General features: G+C 48.8%; 6 protein-coding genes across 6 annotated transcripts; 2 read left to right on the top strand and 4 right to left on the bottom strand.

Annotated features, from left to right (window-relative positions):
* Positions 1-268: 268 nt before the first annotated feature.
* Positions 269-1,238, bottom strand: MRPL9 (mitochondrial 54S ribosomal protein uL3m; the record flags this gene model as incomplete). Its single annotated transcript, XM_043284703.1, has 2 exons — positions 269-372; positions 434-1,238. The coding sequence occupies 2 exons, from the start codon at positions 1,236-1,238 to the stop codon at positions 269-271; spliced, it is 909 nt and encodes a 302-aa protein (XP_043133468.1).
* A 597-nt stretch (positions 1,239-1,835) lies between these two features.
* ACHE_20403A (uncharacterized protein) lies at positions 1,836-2,654 on the top strand (the record flags this gene model as incomplete). The annotated part of the gene is made up of 2 exons (XM_043284702.1): positions 1,836-2,454; positions 2,512-2,654. The coding sequence occupies 2 exons, from the start codon at positions 1,836-1,838 to the stop codon at positions 2,652-2,654; spliced, it is 762 nt and encodes a 253-aa protein (XP_043133467.1).
* Positions 2,655-3,185: 531 nt separating this feature from the next.
* On the bottom strand, positions 3,186-7,029 carry phoC (putative cyclin dependent kinase inhibitor Pho81; the record flags this gene model as incomplete). The annotated part of the gene is made up of 10 exons (XM_043284701.1): positions 3,186-3,401; positions 3,498-3,667; positions 3,737-5,972; positions 6,055-6,072; positions 6,160-6,207; positions 6,292-6,432; positions 6,497-6,547; positions 6,626-6,748; positions 6,815-6,899; positions 7,028-7,029. Coding segments are annotated over 10 exons (3,090 nt in total).
* A 2,578-nt stretch (positions 7,030-9,607) lies between these two features.
* On the bottom strand, positions 9,608-10,927 carry ACHE_20401S (uncharacterized protein; the record flags this gene model as incomplete). Its single annotated transcript, XM_043284700.1, has 2 exons — positions 9,608-10,836; positions 10,915-10,927. The coding sequence occupies 2 exons, from the start codon at positions 10,925-10,927 to the stop codon at positions 9,608-9,610; spliced, it is 1,242 nt and encodes a 413-aa protein (XP_043133465.1).
* Positions 10,928-12,968: 2,041 nt separating this feature from the next.
* ACHE_20400S (uncharacterized protein) lies at positions 12,969-15,155 on the bottom strand (the record flags this gene model as incomplete). Its single annotated transcript, XM_043284699.1, has 3 exons — positions 12,969-13,212; positions 13,270-14,838; positions 14,899-15,155. 3 exons carry the CDS (start codon positions 15,153-15,155, stop codon positions 12,969-12,971), a joined length of 2,070 nt encoding a protein of 689 aa, XP_043133464.1.
* Positions 15,156-17,610: 2,455 nt separating this feature from the next.
* Positions 17,611-19,604, top strand: ACHE_20399A (MFS transporter; the record flags this gene model as incomplete). Its single annotated transcript, XM_043284698.1, has 4 exons — positions 17,611-18,053; positions 18,111-19,229; positions 19,294-19,372; positions 19,431-19,604. The coding sequence occupies 4 exons, from the start codon at positions 17,611-17,613 to the stop codon at positions 19,602-19,604; spliced, it is 1,815 nt and encodes a 604-aa protein (XP_043133463.1).
* Positions 19,605-20,134: the final 530 nt, after the last annotated feature.

Below are 20,134 nucleotides of genomic sequence, written 5' to 3'. Positions count from 1 at the left end.
AGAGCCATTGATGTCGCTTATGCGATATTCGCGAATTTTGTACATCTAGACGTTTTGCATCGGGCCGGGCGTTCTTGGGAGGGTCGGAAAGCCATCGTTACCTATGATCCTTCGGAACGATGAATGACCGAAAGTCATCACAACAGGACATGGCCGGACCGGAACAATCAGGAAAAGGATATCATTTATGTATCATATACAGACGCCGCTCTAGTAACCAGTACAGTTGTAATAGTACATTCCCAAATATTTTGCAAGACGTGAAACATTAGGCAGACTTTTCTGTTGCTGCTGCTGCTGGCACCTCAGGCCAAGGCTTCTTGATTGCATCTTGTATCCTGACCATGCATCCCTTAGGACCGCTGACGGCACCTAAAAAAAGATGAAGTCAGCAATCTCCTCCCTCAAATATAACGGGGAGAGAAAAGCATACCTGTAACAACAACAATTCCGTTTTCCGCATCGACCTTCAGAATCTTCAAGTTCTGCACTGTATTCTGCTCATTACCCATATTTCCTGCCATCTTCTTGCCGGGGTATACTCTGGAACCACCACCTTGACCAGGACCCGCGGAACCGAGCGAACGATGCGTTAGACTGACACCGTGACTGCGATCTTGACCACCGAACCCGTGTCTCTTCATCACACCCGTAAAACCCTTACCCTTGGTATTCGAGCGCGCATCGACATATTGACCCTCCTGGAACCAGTCGGCACTAATCATCTGGCCCACAGGAGGAAGACCGCTCTCATCCTTAACCCGGAATTCGTAGACATGCCTCTTCGGCGAGAGACCTTGGGCGGAGAAGTGGCCCAGGAGCGATTTTGTCATGTTGCTCGGATGCTTCCAGCCAGCACCGACCTGGACGGCGTAGTAACCATGCTTCTCCCGTGTCTTGTGCGAGACCACTTCTACCCGGTCGAGTTGGAGGACGGTGCACGGAATGCGGGTCCCGGTTTGTGCGTCGTAGATGCCGGTCATTCCCTTCTTGATAGCAACGGCACCACTTCGGAGGGGCAGAGTGTTGGCCTTGCGTTCGAGAGCCGCCGCAGGTGTCGATTTCAGTATCGGCAAGTCGGGACCAACATTGAATCGGCTGGGCTTGGGGGTGGTCACGGATTTGATTCCAAACGTCCGAGCCGGCATATAATGGCAAGCGGTGGTTGTGGGTATCGATTGAGGGGCCCAGAGGGCCAAAGGAAACTGTGCCAGCCCCGGGGGTAGACGCGGCGACATGGCGGAACTGGAATGAAAGCAGCGGACTGGGGTAACTTCAACAGAGGATCCAATTCCACTCCGCTGGTGAGATTTTCAGAACTACTGCGGAGAGCGGTAATTGGTTTAGTCAGCATTCCTTAGTGAAGTTAACTAACGTTAGTTAACTAGTTAACTATGAAGTATGTACGTACCGCAAGAACTCTTGTTACTTCAGAAATGACTGTACTGCTGAATAATTGCTTGAGTATAGCGATATACATAACAAAATCTGCAAATACCAAATTCAAGATATACCCTTGCTCTTCTGGGCTTGGAAGGGCAGTGTCCATCCCACCTCGTAATCGGCGAAGTCGGCACGCCGAACCACCGAAAGAAACGGATTTCTTTCGAAAAGCTCTCTCCGTTTTCCTCTTCTCAACCCCAACATCAGCTCAAAATCACTGCAAATCCTATACCGAAAAACTGATATTTGTGCCTCTGATTCAGCTTAATATCAGTACTCCCTATCATCCTTACACCGGCATCCCGACTTACGAAGCACCGCAGAAAAAAAAGAGTATCTAATTCCCGCCTCCGAAAAGAGGTAAATATATATAAACAAACCTCATAATCAGAATGTCTCTACGACATCCATTGCTGTCACGATGGATAGCTTCGCCAACGCAATTCCTCCAAAGCGCATCAGTGCTGAAATCCCCCCCGTCCGTGTCTCAATCGCTCTTCATGCGGCATCGGCCCATGGGTCTCTCTGGTTCTCCTTCCCTTCCATCGACCTCGCTTAGCCGTTCCTTTTCTCTCGGACGACCGTTCCAGCTTCAGGGGAGGTCCCTTGGTCGAATGAATGGCAGACCCCGAATAGAATCCACCAGACCACGACAACAGCGACAACAACAAACACGACGGGGATTCAGTTCGTCCCGCCAAGCACCGGAATCTCTTTCACAGAAACTGCGCAAGCTGTCCCGTGAGTACGGGTGGTCTGCTCTGGGTGTCTACTTGCTGTTGTCTGCCATTGACTTCCCCTTCTGTTTTGCGGCAGTGCGTCTTCTTGGAGCCGATCGGATTGGCCACTACGAAGACGTTATTCTGCAGACAGTGGCGGACGGTATTCACACCGTGTGGCCCAGTAAGCAGGATAAGGAGTCCGACTCCGAAGAGGCCGTTGAGGCGAAGGCCGAGAAAACGGAGGAGCAAACGAAGCAGGCTGCTGCTAAGAAGAAGGCGGACCAAGCGAGTACGTGACGATCCCTCCGGCAAAGGACGTTAAATAATTGCTAACGTGTCATTTCAGGCCTATGGACCCAGCTGGCTCTCGCTTATGCTATTCACAAGAGTCTCATCTTTATACGGGTGCCGTTGACCGCAGCCATCACGCCCAAGGTTGTCAAAGTTTTGAGGGCCTGGGGTGTTGACATTACAAGGCGGAGGCCATGAAGGGCTTCGAAATTACCACCTTACTAGTCTGTCGGCTTTGATGAACTGATAGCAGCATCAGCGCAGCCTAGCCTACAGTGTGCAAGTATCAGATCCGTCCACTCTCCTCTTCCCTTTTCATCCCTCTTTTACTACTCGCTTTTTCTGTATGTGGAGAATAGCTTTGTGTTCTCATCTTTCTCTTGCATGGCACGGCAATGTTGAAATAGATCATAGCTTCACGATTGTATATTAGCTGTTTATTGGCTGTTTAGACTAATTCCGGGCGTACATTCAAGTCTCTCGGCTCTCAATTTTCAATTTGGGTATAATCATAAACAACGCGGACAACCCAACACACCACCCATCTAATAATAAATAGCAATGGACAGTAAAGTCAGAACAGCAACTTTTCCTGAACCCATAAATCATGAGACAAGGAAAAAAAAAAAAAAAAAACAAGCCAAGAAAGAAATCTTGAATATATGGCAATATATGCATGGTATAAAGGACATGACTATCCCGGCCGATTGGTAAACCGAAAGGTAAATATTACATATCGATCGTATCATTAAATCGCAAAATGCCATTGGCTTTCATCACGCCATTGACACCGTCAGGCATTCGGTAAGCCCATTCAGCAACGCCCATCGGGTTCGTGGTTATCATTTCTTCACTCTGCGAAGGCTGTCCGGCGTCGTCTGAAGTATCTGCTACCAGTACGAGGCCTAGTTCCTTGATTGTTTCCACAAGAGCTGGTACGACGTTCTGTAGTTGTTTAGAGTCAGTCCCCTCGTGCAATTGTAGATGATGCCCGCCCAGCAGACTGCAGGCCCGAGCCAAAGAACAAAGTTGTAAACATACCAGAAGACTTGACCGACATATCAAGCCCATAAAGTTATTACTCTGAGCAATGCGTGCGGACTCTTTGATGGACATGGATGCTCTGCCACTGCTATGGACATCAGGCAATGAGCCAATATCGCGAGCCAAGTCGCGAATTTGCCCAAGGTCGTTGCAAAGAAGGACGGGGTCTTAGAATACAGTCAGCACAGGTCATGGCTTAAGACATAGCATGCGCGAGAGAGATGTCAGGTACTTACAGTTCGGTTGCTTCCAGTTAAGCGCAGTGCAGATGTTAGGGTTATATGAAGTGAAAACCACAGAACGCATGAAATCGGGGTGTCTCTCCCGCGAAACACGAGCATGGTCAAAGACGTTTGTAAGAATAGCATCGGCAAAAGTATTGACGTCTGGCAAGGAAGTCATGCCCAGAGTATGTTCCTCCGTCGGCGACGGATAAAGCGTTGAGATATTGATGTTAATGCCAATGGGTAATTGTTCAAGGACGTCTTGCAAAGGAAGGAATGATGCGGCCAGCACCCGATGAACTTGAGCGAGGTCGTTCATCCCTTGTGTTTGCAGGAAGTGCACAATTTCTGAACGGTTAGCACCTCTTTCTGCACCAATTGTTTGGAATTGGCTATACATGAGATGGCAGACCGGAATTTCGATTCCATGGTGGTTAATGGTGAACTGCGGATGAAGCACAGGTACGCAATCCTTGGTCAACTGCACGAAAAGTTGGACATGGTCGCCCGACAAACTTGAGCCGGTGACCAAACCGTTATGCTCCGAGTCGAGGGCACTGGTCGCCTTCCAGTATGTCGCAAAGTGGGTGATCTCCAGCGGATCGCCGTGATAAGGCTTAATGACCTGGAATCTGAAACGAAGCTGACCGATTGACCGTAATCTCGGATCAAATAAGGGCAAAGTACAGGAGCCAGTACTGGAATCTTTGGCTTGGAACACAACCGGCAGCGCAACACTCTTTGCAATCACCTTGGAGCCAAATGTGGGGAAGATTTCAAAGTCAACGGCGAAGGTATCCAGATTGTCGACGTGGAACGATATTGTTCGCGAATCGTCCTGGATGGGAAGCATTATCGTGCGGGGGATTAGATCGGAAAGCTTTGACGATATAGTCAACCGAGCAGCTGGATGACGCCCGGCCTGGTCGAAGTATATCGAACCCGAGTTACCTTGATCGAAGAGAATCTGGACAAACACCTTTTTGTCCAGGAAGTTGTGACCGTAGCGCCGCAATGGTATGATGGGTGGTGGCAGAGAAAGGTCGGGAATGCCGTCCGCTGTCTCCATATCCCCGGAGTCGAATTGGTCTGACATGGCACCTTCAGGTTCTTGTAACCTGATGCTATGGAGGATATTAAGCGGCGTCTGCGTTGGTGCATTTTCATCACTGCGATGAGACCAAAGTAGGAGCATGCACTCCAGATGCCCTTCCCATGCCGCATAATACATAGCCGCCAAATTCTTTTCATCCACAGCATCCGCATCCACACCCAACTCCAACAATGTCCGGAGGCATCCAACACAGCCTTCACTGGCTGCATGGAAGAGCGGGGTCCACTGGTAGAGCTTGTCTCTCTGGTTCATGTCGGCGCCATGCTGCTGAAGGAGCAACAGCAACTGTGGCGACTGTGATGCACGGGCCACCATGTGTTGTGGGTAGAGGCCTTCAGCATCTGGGAGCAATTGCGCATTTCGTTCGAGCAGCATCTTCACTATCGGGAGTGACCCATGCTGACAAGCAAGATTGAGTGGAATATGATCCGATTCTGAAGCCGGATCGATACGTGCGTTGCTGTATAGAAGTTGTTCAGCACAAGCCAGTTGGTCCTTGACAATGCTGTGGATCAAGGGCGTAAAGTTGTCGTGGTCCATAAGGTCGACTGTGGCGGGGCCGGCAGCTAGTAGCTCGCGCACCATATCTACACGTCCATGCATACAGGAGTAATGAAGTGGGATTCTGCCATAGACATCCAACCGCGACACATCGACACCCGCTGCAAGGCCGGCCTTTAGGACGAAGTCGCGCCCGGAGATAGAAGCCTCATGCAGACAATTGCGTTCATTGATATCGTCCTCCGCTTGCATGTCCACCAAGTTACTCTCCAGCAGAAGAGCAAGCACTTCGTCAGAGAACTCGTTGATAGCCGCAAGGAACATGCGAGTGGCACGTTCTCCGCCATCTGGGGATGACTGCAGCTTCGTCGTCCACTCGCGCAGAGTCTGGAGGTTACCCGCAGTTGTTGATTGCAGGACCTGCGCATCTAGATCTTCTTCCTCGGATCCCAGCGACTGCGCGGCTGCCGCAGCCGGACGAGCTGCGTCAAACTGGATGTTTTCTCCTTCTGCCCAAGCTTCCAGTTCCAAACGCGCGGTTGTTGCCCGGTCTGACAGATCACGGAGGACATCTCGATTGAAACAGGGTTGTACCTCAACGGCCCTATGGAGATACAGTTCCTTCATGCGGGACTGCAAGAAAAGAAAGAAATGTTAGCAATGACAACCCTACCAATTAAAATAGAGTCGAATGCGAGATAGATTTATATCAGACCTTTGAGGTTTTGTCCCACTATAGCACGTATCTTCGTCAGCTTATCAAACTCCTTGCAAGCGAGCCCTCTTCTATACCCTGTAGAAGCTGAGGTTGAAAACGAACCTTCTTGAGGATCTTGGACATGGCAGTTTCGTTGATTTCTACAAATTGCTATGAAGCGGAATGTCAGCGAGACACTTGGAAATGGACTTGGCTCAATAAGTCCTGTAACAAAGGGCATCCCAGCGAACCCACCTGTAACTTGTTCAAGTCGCCGTCGAATTGCTGGAATCCTTCAAACAAAGCCACAAAATTCGCCGGGGCCTTGGAATTGGTTACAGTCCGGGACTGGACCACACGCTTCTTGTCGACCAATGTCTTTAAGCGTAGCGAAAACTACAATGCCTTGTTCAGCGTCTTTTCTTTCCGGGTCAAACGAATGCAAACCAGGGAGGCAAACCTCAGCTTCTTTTTGGAGATAGAAAGCATTGACTTTCTCTATCTCACGCTCCTACATGCAACAGATTCTCCCGGTCAGCCTGGGACACGAATTGTCTGTCAGACATGACGCTGAAGCTCCGCGACGTACCAATCGGAAGAAGAACACCTCCTTGTTCGCGCGCAAGGCGCTTTGTGCGTCCGGAACATCATGGCGGACATCAGTAGTTGACTGCGCGGGGATCGTAGGCGTTGCGCTTAATTGCTTGATGAGCTATCGCAGCATGAGTGATAAGCGTCCGGACCAAACGACTCTGCATTGGATTCAACTGAAGCGCACCTTTTTCAGGGCTTTGTAGTTGACGAAACTTGCCGCATATTCTGGAAGGTCAAGTTGTCGGCGTTGGATCTGTTTCCCAAACTTCCTGTAAACCAAACCAGAGTGTCAGCAAATATATGAGATTTGACGGAGGAGAATTGAGGGCGCCTCGATGCCCTACACCAACAAACCACCATCATTTCGAGGCGGAAGACGAGCAGGGAAGCGACGTACATCTTCACGCGGGCTGTGTGATTATCACAGCACCACCTGGTCCTTCTTTAGAAAAGTCCCGTGCACAGGTGTATACTCTGTAGAACGGCGGAGCCGGTGAATGCCAGCGGCCGGACCGAGGCAGAGCGGAAAGCAAGGAGTTGTTCTTCTTTCTCCGTTTATGATCCTTTCTCTTGCTCGCGCAGAATCTCTCTTGTTTCCTTTCCCCGTTTTTCGATTCCGACGAACCACAACAAGGGGAACGTCGTTATCCGGGAGGGCGGAGGTAAAGTGTAGTCAACAAGGTGGGGCGGATGGGAGGAAAGAAGGGGTAACAATTCGGGTGAGTGCGGTTGAGCGGAATAGTAGATAATCGCAATGGCAGCAGTAGGAGGTGAGACGGAATTGGCAGTCGTGGCAAGGGGAAAGAGGTGGAAGAATAGAGTAGAAGAACGAGAGGGAAGAGGAAAGGTAAAAAGGTCAACGGAGAATTAGACCAGGACCGGACTCGGAGCACCCGCTGGTGGTTCCGCGTAGGGAACCAAAGAAAAGAGAGCGACAAGTAAAGGCGAGATGAAGAAACGAGAGACCAGCCATAAGTGCCCCTCTATAATTTCCTGATCGGGGACCTGCGATGCCAGAACGGCGCCGTGAGATAGGGAGATTGCTGGTGGGGAGCCCGGGGGTAGCTCACTTGTTCTCTCCGACGCCAATCAGCGGGCTCTTTTCACCCACGTTTCTTTTGACCCCGGCCAATGAATGTTTAGAGGGTGCACTTTGTTATGGAGTTTGCAGGGATTATATATGAATTGGCACAGCTATCCTGCGCTAGCCTTAAAATGGTGCATCTCAGACACGTGACTGAGATTCTTCTTTGTCCGGCTACTACTACTCTGTCCTACATGGAAAGAATGCGGAACGGTAAGGCTGAGTATCCGTAGCCTGCTGGAAGGAAGTGTTAAATTCGGCAAGGGGTATTGGACTGAGTCAAAAAATAATCTAGATTCTGCCATTTTGAGGACTTCCTTCCCAGATAGGAAACGCTAAAGCTATACAAGTGATCATCTCGCGTAGGAAGGTGAAGTATCCAAACGGTGATGCGTGCATATTTCAAACGACAAACTATCAGATGTGCACCACTAGCCTAGCCAATACTAAATCCCAAGCACTCAGTGCTCTTTCCCAGCCAACATGGTCGTGCTCGTACAACTTGTGACTAGGATCCCGCCGCTTCCCGCTAACCATCTCTAAAGATCCGTCAAGATAGTGGCCGGTATCGGCTCTTTTCACCATAGTCACAACTATTGTCTAGCACCCGTGTCTGTGGACGACTGATCGTGTCTTCTCAACTTCTGTTTGCACCAGAATTTCAACGAATTCAATCTTCCATTACTCGCATTGCGCCTCGGCGGAGGTGGTACATATAGTACTGAATTCATCGGATCATAATAGCTGCTCGGTTGTTTTCGACGTTGGCGCAGATGATAAAACTCCCGCCGACACAGCGGGCAGCTTGTATCTCGACTGCATAACCAGTGATCAATACAGGGCTGGTGTAGAAGATGCTCGCACGGTAAACAACGGTAACTCGCGGTTGCGTCTAGGGTTTCGAAGCATATCACGCAGAAATCTGGAGTCCCTAATTCTCAATCAGTTTGGTGGGTAGCTAGCTAGCTCAAGTCGATCTATGTACATACCTCCTGATGATTCTTGGTGACTGCGGAGAGGAAGCTGCGTCAAGTCCACATTGTATTCCTCAGAGTAAATCATGATTATGTTGGATCAAGCCAGATATTATCTCTGGTTGTCTCTTGCTTGTAATTTGACGGGCTGGGTTCATTAATGGTGACAAGCATTGGTGATGTCATGCATAAGCAAGTTGTAACACTATTCAAGGCCTGAACTCAACATACATCTGACCGCCAACTAGACAGTGTGTTAGGTTGTCAAACATACGAATAACCGGGCAAGAAGAATATAACTAGATATGTCAAATCATATCTTGTCTGTATGTACTATGGCATCCTCCTCCTATTCCAATATATCCACAAAGGAGGTAGGCAGGTTATAACCTAGGCGCCTGGCAAACGAGGGTAACACACTATGCAGACCAACTCTCACCCAGAAAGAACAGAATCCACAACGAATGTACGTACATACACTCACCAATAGAGTCAGAAGAAACAGAAAAGGAAACAAAACGACAGTACAACACTCCGGGGGAATATTTCTCAGCAGATCCCAAGCCCTAAAAAGAATCAAAGAAGAGATTAAGATGGTAAAAGAACAATAATAACATATCGAAGCGAAGTCCCAAGTAAAAAGAAGTGGAATGAGAGGAAAGAGAAGAAATTGACGAAGAAAGTATGCGACGGTGGTGAAAGATCGAGCACGCGGTCCAATGTAGGGCCAGCGCAAGGAATGTGAATCCCCTTGTTTTAGACCTGACCACTGATGCGTTCTCTGATTTCCCCGTCCTTCTTTTCGTCAACACTTTCTAGTCGCTTGACTTTTATATCTCACGAAACTCGAACAGATTGCCGAGACTATGCAACATGAGGGAAGAAACGACAGCATTTCTCTGCCATTTCTCACGCTTGTTTAGAAATTCTGTGCAATACCCGCATTGCCTTGTCGAGGGAAAACGGCAGGGTTTTCAATCCGCGTGTTGCGCCGAGCTTGGACATCACGAATCACCGGCTGAGGTGGGCTTCCATAAGGACCATCCCCATAAGCCCCGTACGGCGCATGCACTTCATTATAGTACGGGTTATCCTCATAAAACGGTGCCGTGGGATGAGAGGCTGACATATGGCTCTCATCGGATGCTTCTGACCGATTGGCGGCAGAATAGGCGGAAGATGCGTTGGATGGCCCACGACGGATGTCCGACACACGGTTGTTGGCCGCGACGGGGGCTGCACCAAGAACTCCGATGCTTTCGTCCTCGCCGGATGCCGGTTGGCCCTGTCCGTCAGAGTACTGAATGGTGCCATCGCTCGGAGAGGTGGCATGGTGATAGCCTGGGGCACTGCTGGCCTCGGACATAGCCAACCCAACACCGGCACCACTGGACAAATTGGTTGACGCCTTTCGACCGGCCGAGGTAGTTCCCCATCCACGGTATCCAGATACGTTGTCATTGCTAGGCTCGTAAGCACCGCCTGCCGCGACCGGCGGAAGCGTGGGGTCATTGTTCGGGTTAAATCCGTACTCCTCCACCTCTTTACGCCGCTCTTCCTCGGCGGCCTTCTTGCCTTTCCACTTCCGCCAGAACCACAGGGCAGCCAGAACGATGATTGCGACCGATACGACGGGCACCACTACGGCGACCGCAATTGTACCACCAGCAGACAAGCCGGAATCACCATTGCTTGAGGACTCGATGGCCGCCGAGCCGCCCGACGTCGAAGAAGAACCGTCTGCCGTGCTGCCAGCAGTTTGCGAGGGGGACGCTTCGGTGGAGGTGATAATGACCGTGGTCGGACCGGCCGTGTTCCCACTGGAGGAACTCTGAGTGACAATGGTCGTAACTACATCGGGCGTCGATGATGTTGTTGGCTGGTCGGACGACGTCGATGTCGTAGTCGGGGTTTCGGAAGTGGAAGTGGGTGTAGTAGAGGTTGTCGTGGGAGTAGTACTGCTAGCATCTGGAGTACTACTCGTCACCGCGTCTGACGTTGTGGAAGACTCGGATGATGTCGTCGAAGTCTCTGTAGGAGTTGTTTCGGTGGAAGACGACGTGCTTGTAGGCGTGGTGGAGGCTTCTGCAGTGGTCGACTCTGTAGGTGAAGCAGCAGCATTATTGCTAGAGGCCTGCGCCGCAGCCGCTATAGAAGAGACGTGTTAGTAACAACACTGCCTCTCTCGATCGCTTGCTTTGCTTTGCTTTATCGGGAGAACCATACCAGAGGACGACATGATGAGATCGGATGAAAGAACCACGGGCAGTCGCGTTGTCGTCCGGGGATTAGAATATGAGGTTCCGTATGGACGGGCGCAAACACCCGCAACGACGCAAATTCAACCGACCGAGGAGAAAAAGGAAATTTCGATAAGATGGCTCAATAGATCGAACAGGGCCAGCAGATGTTCTTGCAATTCGGATAATAATCAAACATGGGAGGAAAGAAATATAATCCAACAAGCGTTCGTCTTCGGGGACACTTCGGAGGGAAACTGGTGAACGGCCAAAGGCAACGAAATAAGATAAGCTGACCGTCACAGCAGACCAAGAAAAGGAGGGCCCCGTATAAGCAGAGAATTAAACGAGATGAGAGTATATGTGATATTGTACAGAATAAGATATGCAGTAGTATACTATACTATGACGCTCAGGGGTGCAGTGGATAAAAGAGAAGTGAGAAAAAGCGCCGATGGAAGACGCAGAGAAGAAGGGGAAAAGGCGTCTCTCTCGGCAAGTCAGCTCTTACCGATGATTTAACCGGGAGCCATATATGATAGAGAAGAAGTCAGATTGGACGAATTGGTCAATTGAGGTAGTAAAATAAGGGAAGAGAAATAAAGAGAAAAAAGAGCGAAGAAGAGGAAAAGACCAAACGAAAGACTGTCAACCCCAGGAACCAGAAGGGAAAAAAAAAAAAAAAAAAGAGAGAGAGGGAAAAGACGGATGAACGAAACCAGACAGAGGGAAAGAGAGAGAGCGAAAGCGAAAGCGAGAGTAGGTTTAGCGCGACGTCTGTATGGTAATACGTGTGGAGGATACTGGGTGGCACCCGCGGGAGTCTCTCAATAGCACCAACAAGAGAGGAATTGACATACTACTACAAGTGTTACAGAAAAAGTAGAAATGGAGTAAGTATTTTTGTTTAATTAGTTGCAGTTAATTCTATCGACATTTATAATTGACTCTCTTGTGTGCTCATAGTATGTACGTATTATGTATGCACTCTGATACTCCCATAGGAATAAGTAATCAGGAGATACAATACAATACAAACGGCTCCCCCTGACAATCTGTCCACTTAGTGCTAATAATATGCGATTTGCCCCTCTTATTGGCCGAACCCGTCTTCTGGAAAACCTGGTTCTGTTTATGCACATTGATTCTGTCACAATTAGTAAGCATGCAAGTACAACTACGGAGTACATAGCAGGTACAGGTACGGATCCGTACCCTATTATGGATGTCCATGGATTTTTTCGGAAGTTCCACGGCTCGGTCTCCAGTTCTAAGCGTCATTGTCTTGTTGACCCGCTGTCCGTTTGCGGCTGGATCTGAATTCGTTCATCGGCAGATTCACCATCAAATTGTCCGATCCGGACCAGACGCACCACATCCAGGGAAGAGCAATAATTGGGACGCCGGGGGATTGGTTGTACTATGTTGAGCCCTCGCAGTACATCCATATTTACTCTGCTCTATATTTATCTGCACATTTTGCCTTTCTACACAGTGGGAAAGATGTGAAATTGAATAATAATGGAAAAAAAAAAAAAAGATATATGAATCATCTATATCTTGGCCGGAAGAAAAGTAACCAATGACACCGCCACTGGAGAGACAGCAACCCCATAACGCCACAGCATGGATAAAACGGAACAGGAATCAACGGCGGTCGATACCGACAGCCAAACCAAGGCCTTATTGACACAATGATGGAAGAAAGAATTGTAACAAGAAACAAAAGAGGGGCTAAGACAAGCATTGCGAAAGTTCCAGCCCTAGTGTGTATTTACGCCATTGACGTCAAAATGGCCCGAAAGGGGGTAAGTAATAAATATGAGAAGAAATGAAACCCTATACTCGCCAAAATATCAACCAAGAGAGTAGAAAAATAAAAATAAAAATAACACAAGTGACCGTTCGTTAAACGTCCTGTTAGGACACCAAGAGAGAGGGAGGGAGGGAAAAGTAGAACCTTCAAAATGTACGAAGGGTAAAATTCATCACGTCAAGTATTGAAACCTAAATCGGCAGAAAGATAACCGTGTCCAGTGATCACGTTCGCATTTCCCATTTTGGGCGAAGTTCGCTGAACATATCGTCTTTGGTTCCCACTGTACTCGTAGGCAGACGACTGACCCGGTATGCACCAGTCCGGATATTGTGCAATTGTGCATTGGACAGGCCGGTTCCGTTACTGCGGATGCTACCTGCATCGCTGGCAGTTTCCGCAGTCTTGAATCGCGGCGGAGGTGCAAAGTCCAGGTTTGAGTAGGCGCCAGATTTACGCAATGCATGTCTGAGACAAACGGTGTTAGTATGAAAAGGGAAACAAAAGCAGTAGAACGAAACTTACGGGCTAGGCATGACCGAAAGCTCATCAAATGCAGAGGCTAACGGCGTGGCCGCTCGGGTCATGGGACTAAAGGGTCGTCTTCCGCCTAGCGGGGTTTCGGCACGACCCTCTCTCTGGTCCTTGAATGTATTGCCTGGTGCAAAGTCGATGGCACCCATGATCGCGTCATCCTTCAGCATATGAGGTGTGGGGAGAATATTGAGTGGCGCCGGAGGTGGTGCGGGCCTGCGAGGTGCTCGGGGAGGACCAGGCATAGGCATGCGGTTAGAAGCCGACGACATCGCTCGTGGGCCCGGGTCTCCGAAGCCACTACTGAAGCCGCTGAAGCCACTGACGGAGCCCGAAGGCATATGTCGTCCACCTGGCTGGAAGGGCGGAGGGGCACGGGGCGGCGGTGTCATAGCACGACGAGTCACCGGTTCAGCAAATGGTGCGGGTGGGGGGCCATAGTAGTCGTCATAAGAGGGATCATGGGCCATGTCATCAGGATAACCATAGAATTCAGGCCCGAAATCTTCATAATATGTGGTCTCTCTCCCGGTCTTGCTATCTTCAAAATATTCCTTGTAGAAAGATCGGATTCGGTTGGCACGCTGTTCTGGATTGTCTGTCGGGTCCTCCGGAGGCAGGGGGCGCAGCCCGAACGTCATGCGCCGAGTGTCACGGCGGGGGTCCAGGCCAGAATTCTTTGACTGTGGTTCTTCTGGAATGGGAGGCGGATTGAGGGGGCTTGCATCATGACTTGGTTCCTGGGTATCCTCGGCTCCAGAGATGTTCACAGCTGGGATTGACGCGGCGGTCTTCCTGTGATTGCTATAATCGCTACCCGCATCACTTACCGGCAGGGAAATGCGCGGGGTTGGGACGGCAGGCGATTGTTCAAGGTGGACGGGTGCAGGTTCTTGAACGGGAACATCATGGTGGTGCAAAGAATCATCGTCAGAAATCTCTGCCTCGTCCGGATGTTTGAACGGATCCGAGGGCAGACTGTTCCGGTGGATCGCTGATGCCAGGTGGGAGTTGCTCTTCCTGATATCTGCTGCAGTACCGTCACTACTGCTCGCCGCAGAGTGCCGTTTGTGATCGTCAAAGGGTCCCGGGCTGGGACTCTTGGACGGCGGGAAGTCGAAGTGCAAGCCAGCCTGGGACGGGTCATTGAGCATCGATTTTTGGGCATTGTCGCGGCCATTGGTCGATGGGGCAGCATTGCTGAGCATCGAAGGAGGGCCACGGGGATGCGAGCGGGTCGATGCGCTGTCTGGTGCCAGAATGGAAACTGCGTGACGGTACCTGTCGTCCTCTCCTCCAATATTGAACGAGTCTTGAGAGCCGTGCAATCCGGGCGGCATCAGATAAGGATGTCCGACGTCCAGTGATAGTCCCTTGGTGTGGTTAACCCGGGCACCCTTCTCCGCTTCTTGCATTGGCATTCCCTTGTACGGTGGATCGACGATGTCCATACCGAAGTCGAGTGACTTGTGTTTGTCATTAGCATCTTCATTCCGGAGTCTCCTCACATTTCTCCGGTGCAAGTAGACCAAGATGACGATGGCACACACGATAGGGACACTAAATTCCTAAATTAGCCGCACTTTTCGGTATCAGGCCAGTCCGAGGTTCTACACGTACACAGCTCCCAAGACGACGGGTAATGTTGTAGTAGTCGTCGTACTCGTAGGCTTTTCACCCGAGGTACTTGATTCAGAAGACCCTGAAGATGGGACAGGAACGGGAACAGGTGCTCTTGGTACAAGGGTCGGACCACTGGCGGGTACCTCGGGCACCTCGGGCACCTCTAGAAGTGGGATGCGATCTCGCGGCACGGCATCCGGTCGACGAGGGTAGATACGGGAATATCGCGCGGAATGCTGGTGGTGGTGATGCATAGTCGTTCTATTGAGGGTCGAGGCGGAGGGCTGGCAATGAATGAGAGGATGGCCAAGAATAGTTTATCCAAACACTCGCTAGCAGCAATCGCTCTTTTTGATGGATCATTTAAAAAGAAATTCGAGATGTCGGTTGAGAATTCGAATCGATGGCGGAATCAATCCACTGTTAAGCAACAAGATATACTGCGGGTTGGATAATAAAAACGATGGGAAAGCAATCAATGCTGTGAATGATTTCTCTTCTTTTCCTTACGGGGTATTGATTAATGAATGAACGGGGATGGAAAGGGTCCCCCTAATGAACGGCAGCCAGCAGGCTGGAATTAAATAAAGGAATGACTGTATATAAAAATGAAAGGAAGGGAAAAGAAGAGAAACACGGTGGGGGGTGGAGAGACAGAAGGAAAGGAAGAAGAAAGAAGGAAGAAAAGGGAAAAGGAATAGAACGAGAGAGAGAGAAAGAGAGAGGAGAGAGCGAGCGGTCTAGACGAACGCACGTATTTTCGGATGAAAGCAGTGGAATTGTATTGCGCCTACGGTAAGGTACTGTAAAAGCATTATGCCCTAGAAGGATCCCAGAAACCCCTGAAATAAGGATAATTATAGCAATCAATCTAGATTGATATCATAGCCCATTCCCCTGACATAGTCTATAGATTTTTACCTATTGATTCTCCCTTCGTTTTCTTTTATACAAATACCGTACGAAATGCCCTCAGACCAGACTATATGTATTTGATGGATGTCAATTTCTTGTCCCTCTCTTCCCATTACAAAATAACCGTACCTACGGTAACTTACCTGATACAGAGACGTTCCTGGACCCGCTGTGCCAATTGGAATTGGGTGGGGAAGTGCCAAGAAGGCTAGTGTCAGGAACCGTCTATTTTGCAACCAATCAGGAAAATTATAAAAACCTCCTGAAAAGAGGCACTGGGCTTGGCGCCCCATTTACCATGGCATCCTTTCCGCTTTCGTCGGTAAGGGCGGGCCGATCCCGATCAGGAAAGACCATGTCTAACCTGATCATAGTAGAGATTGAGTACCCTGTATAGAACATGGATGGTGGCAATTGATATGAGGAGAACCACCATACTATATATCTCCGCACAGGTGCTGTGCCTAGGGCTGGTTAAGGTGGTTGCGTTCATGGTTTTCAGATGATCCTAATGTCAATGGAGTAACTTCGGGTTTTGAATCTAATACGAGGTAAATAGCAGTACCCTGTATGTACAAAGTAGCACCTTGATACTGTGGCTGTTCGAGTCAGTTAATCAGGCCCGTTGATTGAATATGGCTTCTCTACCTGTTGCGATTGGCTGCAACATTTTGAGTAGATTGATAGATATATGGTCAACATGGTGTGGGTATAGGATGATTTTCAATTGTATCAGATATAGCTAAATGAGTCATTGTCACTCACACACACATGCACATGTACATACTCAAACTCACTCTCTCACTATGCATGCACCCATCACCGACACGAGTCGTTCCTGTGGGATTGACGTCAAGCCGTTGGCTGTCAGCTACTCTGTACAATAACCCGCTAATGCTTACTGCTAGGCTTATTTGAGTATCTCGAGAACATGATTTTCGAAATTCTCATGGTCTACTTGTACTCTGCAGCATCTACAACAAAGGTTCTGGTTCAAGTTATGGTCTCGCTCAAATCAAATCTTCTCTTTTTTCCACTTGAAAAATAATCACTTGGCTCCCTTTCCTATCATCTTATCTATTTTAGATACGTATTTTAGCTGTGGTTTACCAGGGGTAGTTTTGAACGTATAACTACTATTTACATACTACCGCTACTCCGTAGCGGTGACACGTGCCGTTCATGTATGAATGACGTCAAGCCGTTGACAGCCAGCATCACATGTACAAGTATGAAGTATAGTGCAGCAATAATGTAGCTTATCTGCATACTACTGTATACAGAATATGTACTCCGTATTGGATAACAAAAATATCAACCGTTCTCATCATTATGATAAACTCATTTCGGGCATCGGGCATCTGTCCGAGGACATGGCCGTTTGCAACCGCCTTCAGACGGGAACAATTGAGCCGCGAAGATCTCAAAAAGATAAGCAGAAAGAAAGAAAGAAATGGTCTTGCACAATGTACTCAGAATATTCTGGAGTAAAGCTACCATGAAGTGCTTTTGATACTGTATAATATTCTGACAGCTTTCTTCTGGAGAACCCTGGGTATTGACCCATCGGAGTGCTCTCCGATGTCTTCTACTACTATTGACAAACTACGGTCCATGCACTCACGCACTGGTTGTTTGAAGGACAGATTTTTTCTTCCTTCTTCCCCCTTTGATACTGTCCTTTCGATTTCCTCCCTTTTCATCTATTAGTTCTCCATCTGTGATTTGTCTTGTTTAGTACTCCCCCCTGTCTGTGATCCTCATTCTTCCTCCTTTCCCTCTCTTCTTCCCGGAATGGATCCGTTGTCACGGGACCTGGAGAAAGCCGAGATTGAAGCCTCCCATCCGTCTCAGTCTCTGAATCACCATCATGAGAATCGATCTTCCGCTTCCGTTGCATCCTCTGGCTTGTCTGCTTCTGACAGCTCGTCTATTTCTTCTTCACGCTCCGGATTCCATGATGACGATGACTACATATCGCGCATCCAGACCGCGCAGACCCAACGCAGTACGGCCTTAGAGCGTCATCCTACCGCCATCAGTCGCATTGCTACCCAGCGGAGCCAGCACAGTGCTACTGTGGGGGCTCTCAAGTCACGACCCTCCAAGAAGCCCTTGCCGGAGTTTGGTGCCGGTAAGCCATATCCTCCGCCCCTACCTTCAAAAGAAGAATATGTGGTCGAATTTTCGGGCCCGGACGATCCTCTGCATCCTCAAAACTGGTCCACCAAAAAGAAGTAAGTAGTGTTGGTAGCCATGCCGCAGTGCACATCAGAACTAATGCCAGGACGTAGAATCGCGACAGCCGTGATGCTTGCATGGACAACATTCAACGCCACTTTCACCAGTAGTATCTATTCAACCGCGAATTCCGTCGTGTCTTCCAAGTTTGGCGTTTCAACCGAAGTGGGAACGCTAGCATTGTCCTTGTATGTCCTCGGGTTTGCTTGCGGTCCAACTCTGTTCTCTCCGTTGTCGGAATTGCAGGGCCGAAAACTGCCTATTCTCATTGGCATGTTTGGTTTTACCGTCTTCCAATTTGCAGTTGCTACTGCAGAGAACTTGCAGACCGTCATCATATGTCGCTTCTTCGGTGGCTTCTTTGGTTCATGTCCTATCGCCGTCGTGGCAGCTGTGTTCTCAGACATCTTTGACAATCGAAATCGAGGTCTTGCAATCACTGTCTTTACCATGACGGTGTTTACGGCACCTCTTTTTGCACCTTTTATTGGCGGATTCATTGTGGAAAGCTACTTGGGTTGGCGTTGGACTGAGTACCTCACCGGCATAATGGGTGCATCTGCTTTTGTTTTGGACCTGTTTTTCCTGGAAGAGACATATCCTCCAGTTGTCTTGGTCAAAAAGGCCTCAGATTTGCGCCGGCGCACTAAGAATTGGGGCATTCATGCCAAACAGGAAGAGATCGAGGTCGATTTGCTGGAACTTATCCAAAAGAACTTCAGCCGACCGGTTCGGATTTTATTTACGGAGCCTATTTTGCTACTTTTGAGTATTTACATGGCCTTCCTTTACGGTCTCCTTTACCTGTTCATGACGGCATATCCAATCGTGTTCCAGCAGATTCATGGATTCAACAAGGGCGTTGGTGGTCTGACTTATTTTGGTATGATCATTGGCGAGTTCCTCGGTGGATTCTTTATCATCCTACTCCAACCATGGTATAACAAGAAGCTTGATTCCAACAATGGAATTCCCATTCCTGAATGGCGACTACCTCCCGCTATTCTTGGCGGTGTCTCCTTTTCAGGTGGCCTTTTTTGGTTCGGCTGGTCTGGATACAGGGCCGATATTCATTGGGCCATTCCTGCGGTGTCTGGTCTTCTCACCGGTTTTGGTCTGTTGTGTATCTTCCTACAGTGCATGAACTACATCATCGACGCATATCTCGTATTGTACGTTCCAGGTTCCTCATCGGCCCGAGCCAGGGAAAGAAATGAATGCTAACTGCAACTTAAGTGCGGCCTCCGCTTTAGCTGCTAACAGTATCCTGAGATCCACTGCTGGCGCGGGATTCCCTCTTTTTGCAACTTACATGGTAAGAAACCCTCTCTCAAAATGATATATTTCCGAATGAATACTTAGATACAATGTAGTTCAACGGATTAGGAGTCAATTGGACTGGAACCCTCCTCGGCTGCGTCGCGGCCGTTCTAATGCCTATTCCTCTCTTATTCTACCTCTATGGCCACAAGATTCGGGCGAAGAGCACGTTCTCCACGGACTATATTGCGGCTGTTCAAGCTCACAATGATGAAGCAGCCGATTGAATCATGAGCTTGACTTCTGATGCCGATTTTAATACATCTAATGCATCTAGCATCTGCATTGCATATATGCATATTGTTGTTTTTGTTGTTTGCTCTTCTTTTCGTTTGCCTTACTTATCCTACAGCTCGAATGCGTTTAATGCTCAATGTTTTCAGATACCCAGACTCATGTTGGTTTACACTAGAAAAGTTATTTCCTATTTGGTTTGAGTTCGTGGGTCAGTCAGACTCAGATATATCCAATCAGGGTCGATCAAAATATCATCATTTATTTTCACATAGTTAATCGAAAGCATATGAATTGACAGTCAACACTTTTATTTCCACTCAGATATCATCTGTAACAATAATATAATGATACTCTAATGCACATGCATGCATGCAGCGAATTGGCATGACTTGTCAAACCTGACACCAAAAAGAAAAAAGAAGAAAAAACAAAGCAACACAACCCATGCACCTGTATCCAATTGCTTGCAATAAACAAAAAAATCACACGATGCCGCCCCAGGATTATCAAATATAGCACA

Source organism: Aspergillus chevalieri, chromosome 2, assembly GCF_016861735.1.
Source record: "Aspergillus chevalieri M1 DNA, chromosome 2, nearly complete sequence".
In the NCBI taxonomy this organism is placed as follows: Eukaryota; Fungi; Ascomycota; class Eurotiomycetes; order Eurotiales; family Aspergillaceae; genus Aspergillus; species Aspergillus chevalieri.
This window is presented reverse-complemented; position numbering and strand designations above follow the sequence as displayed.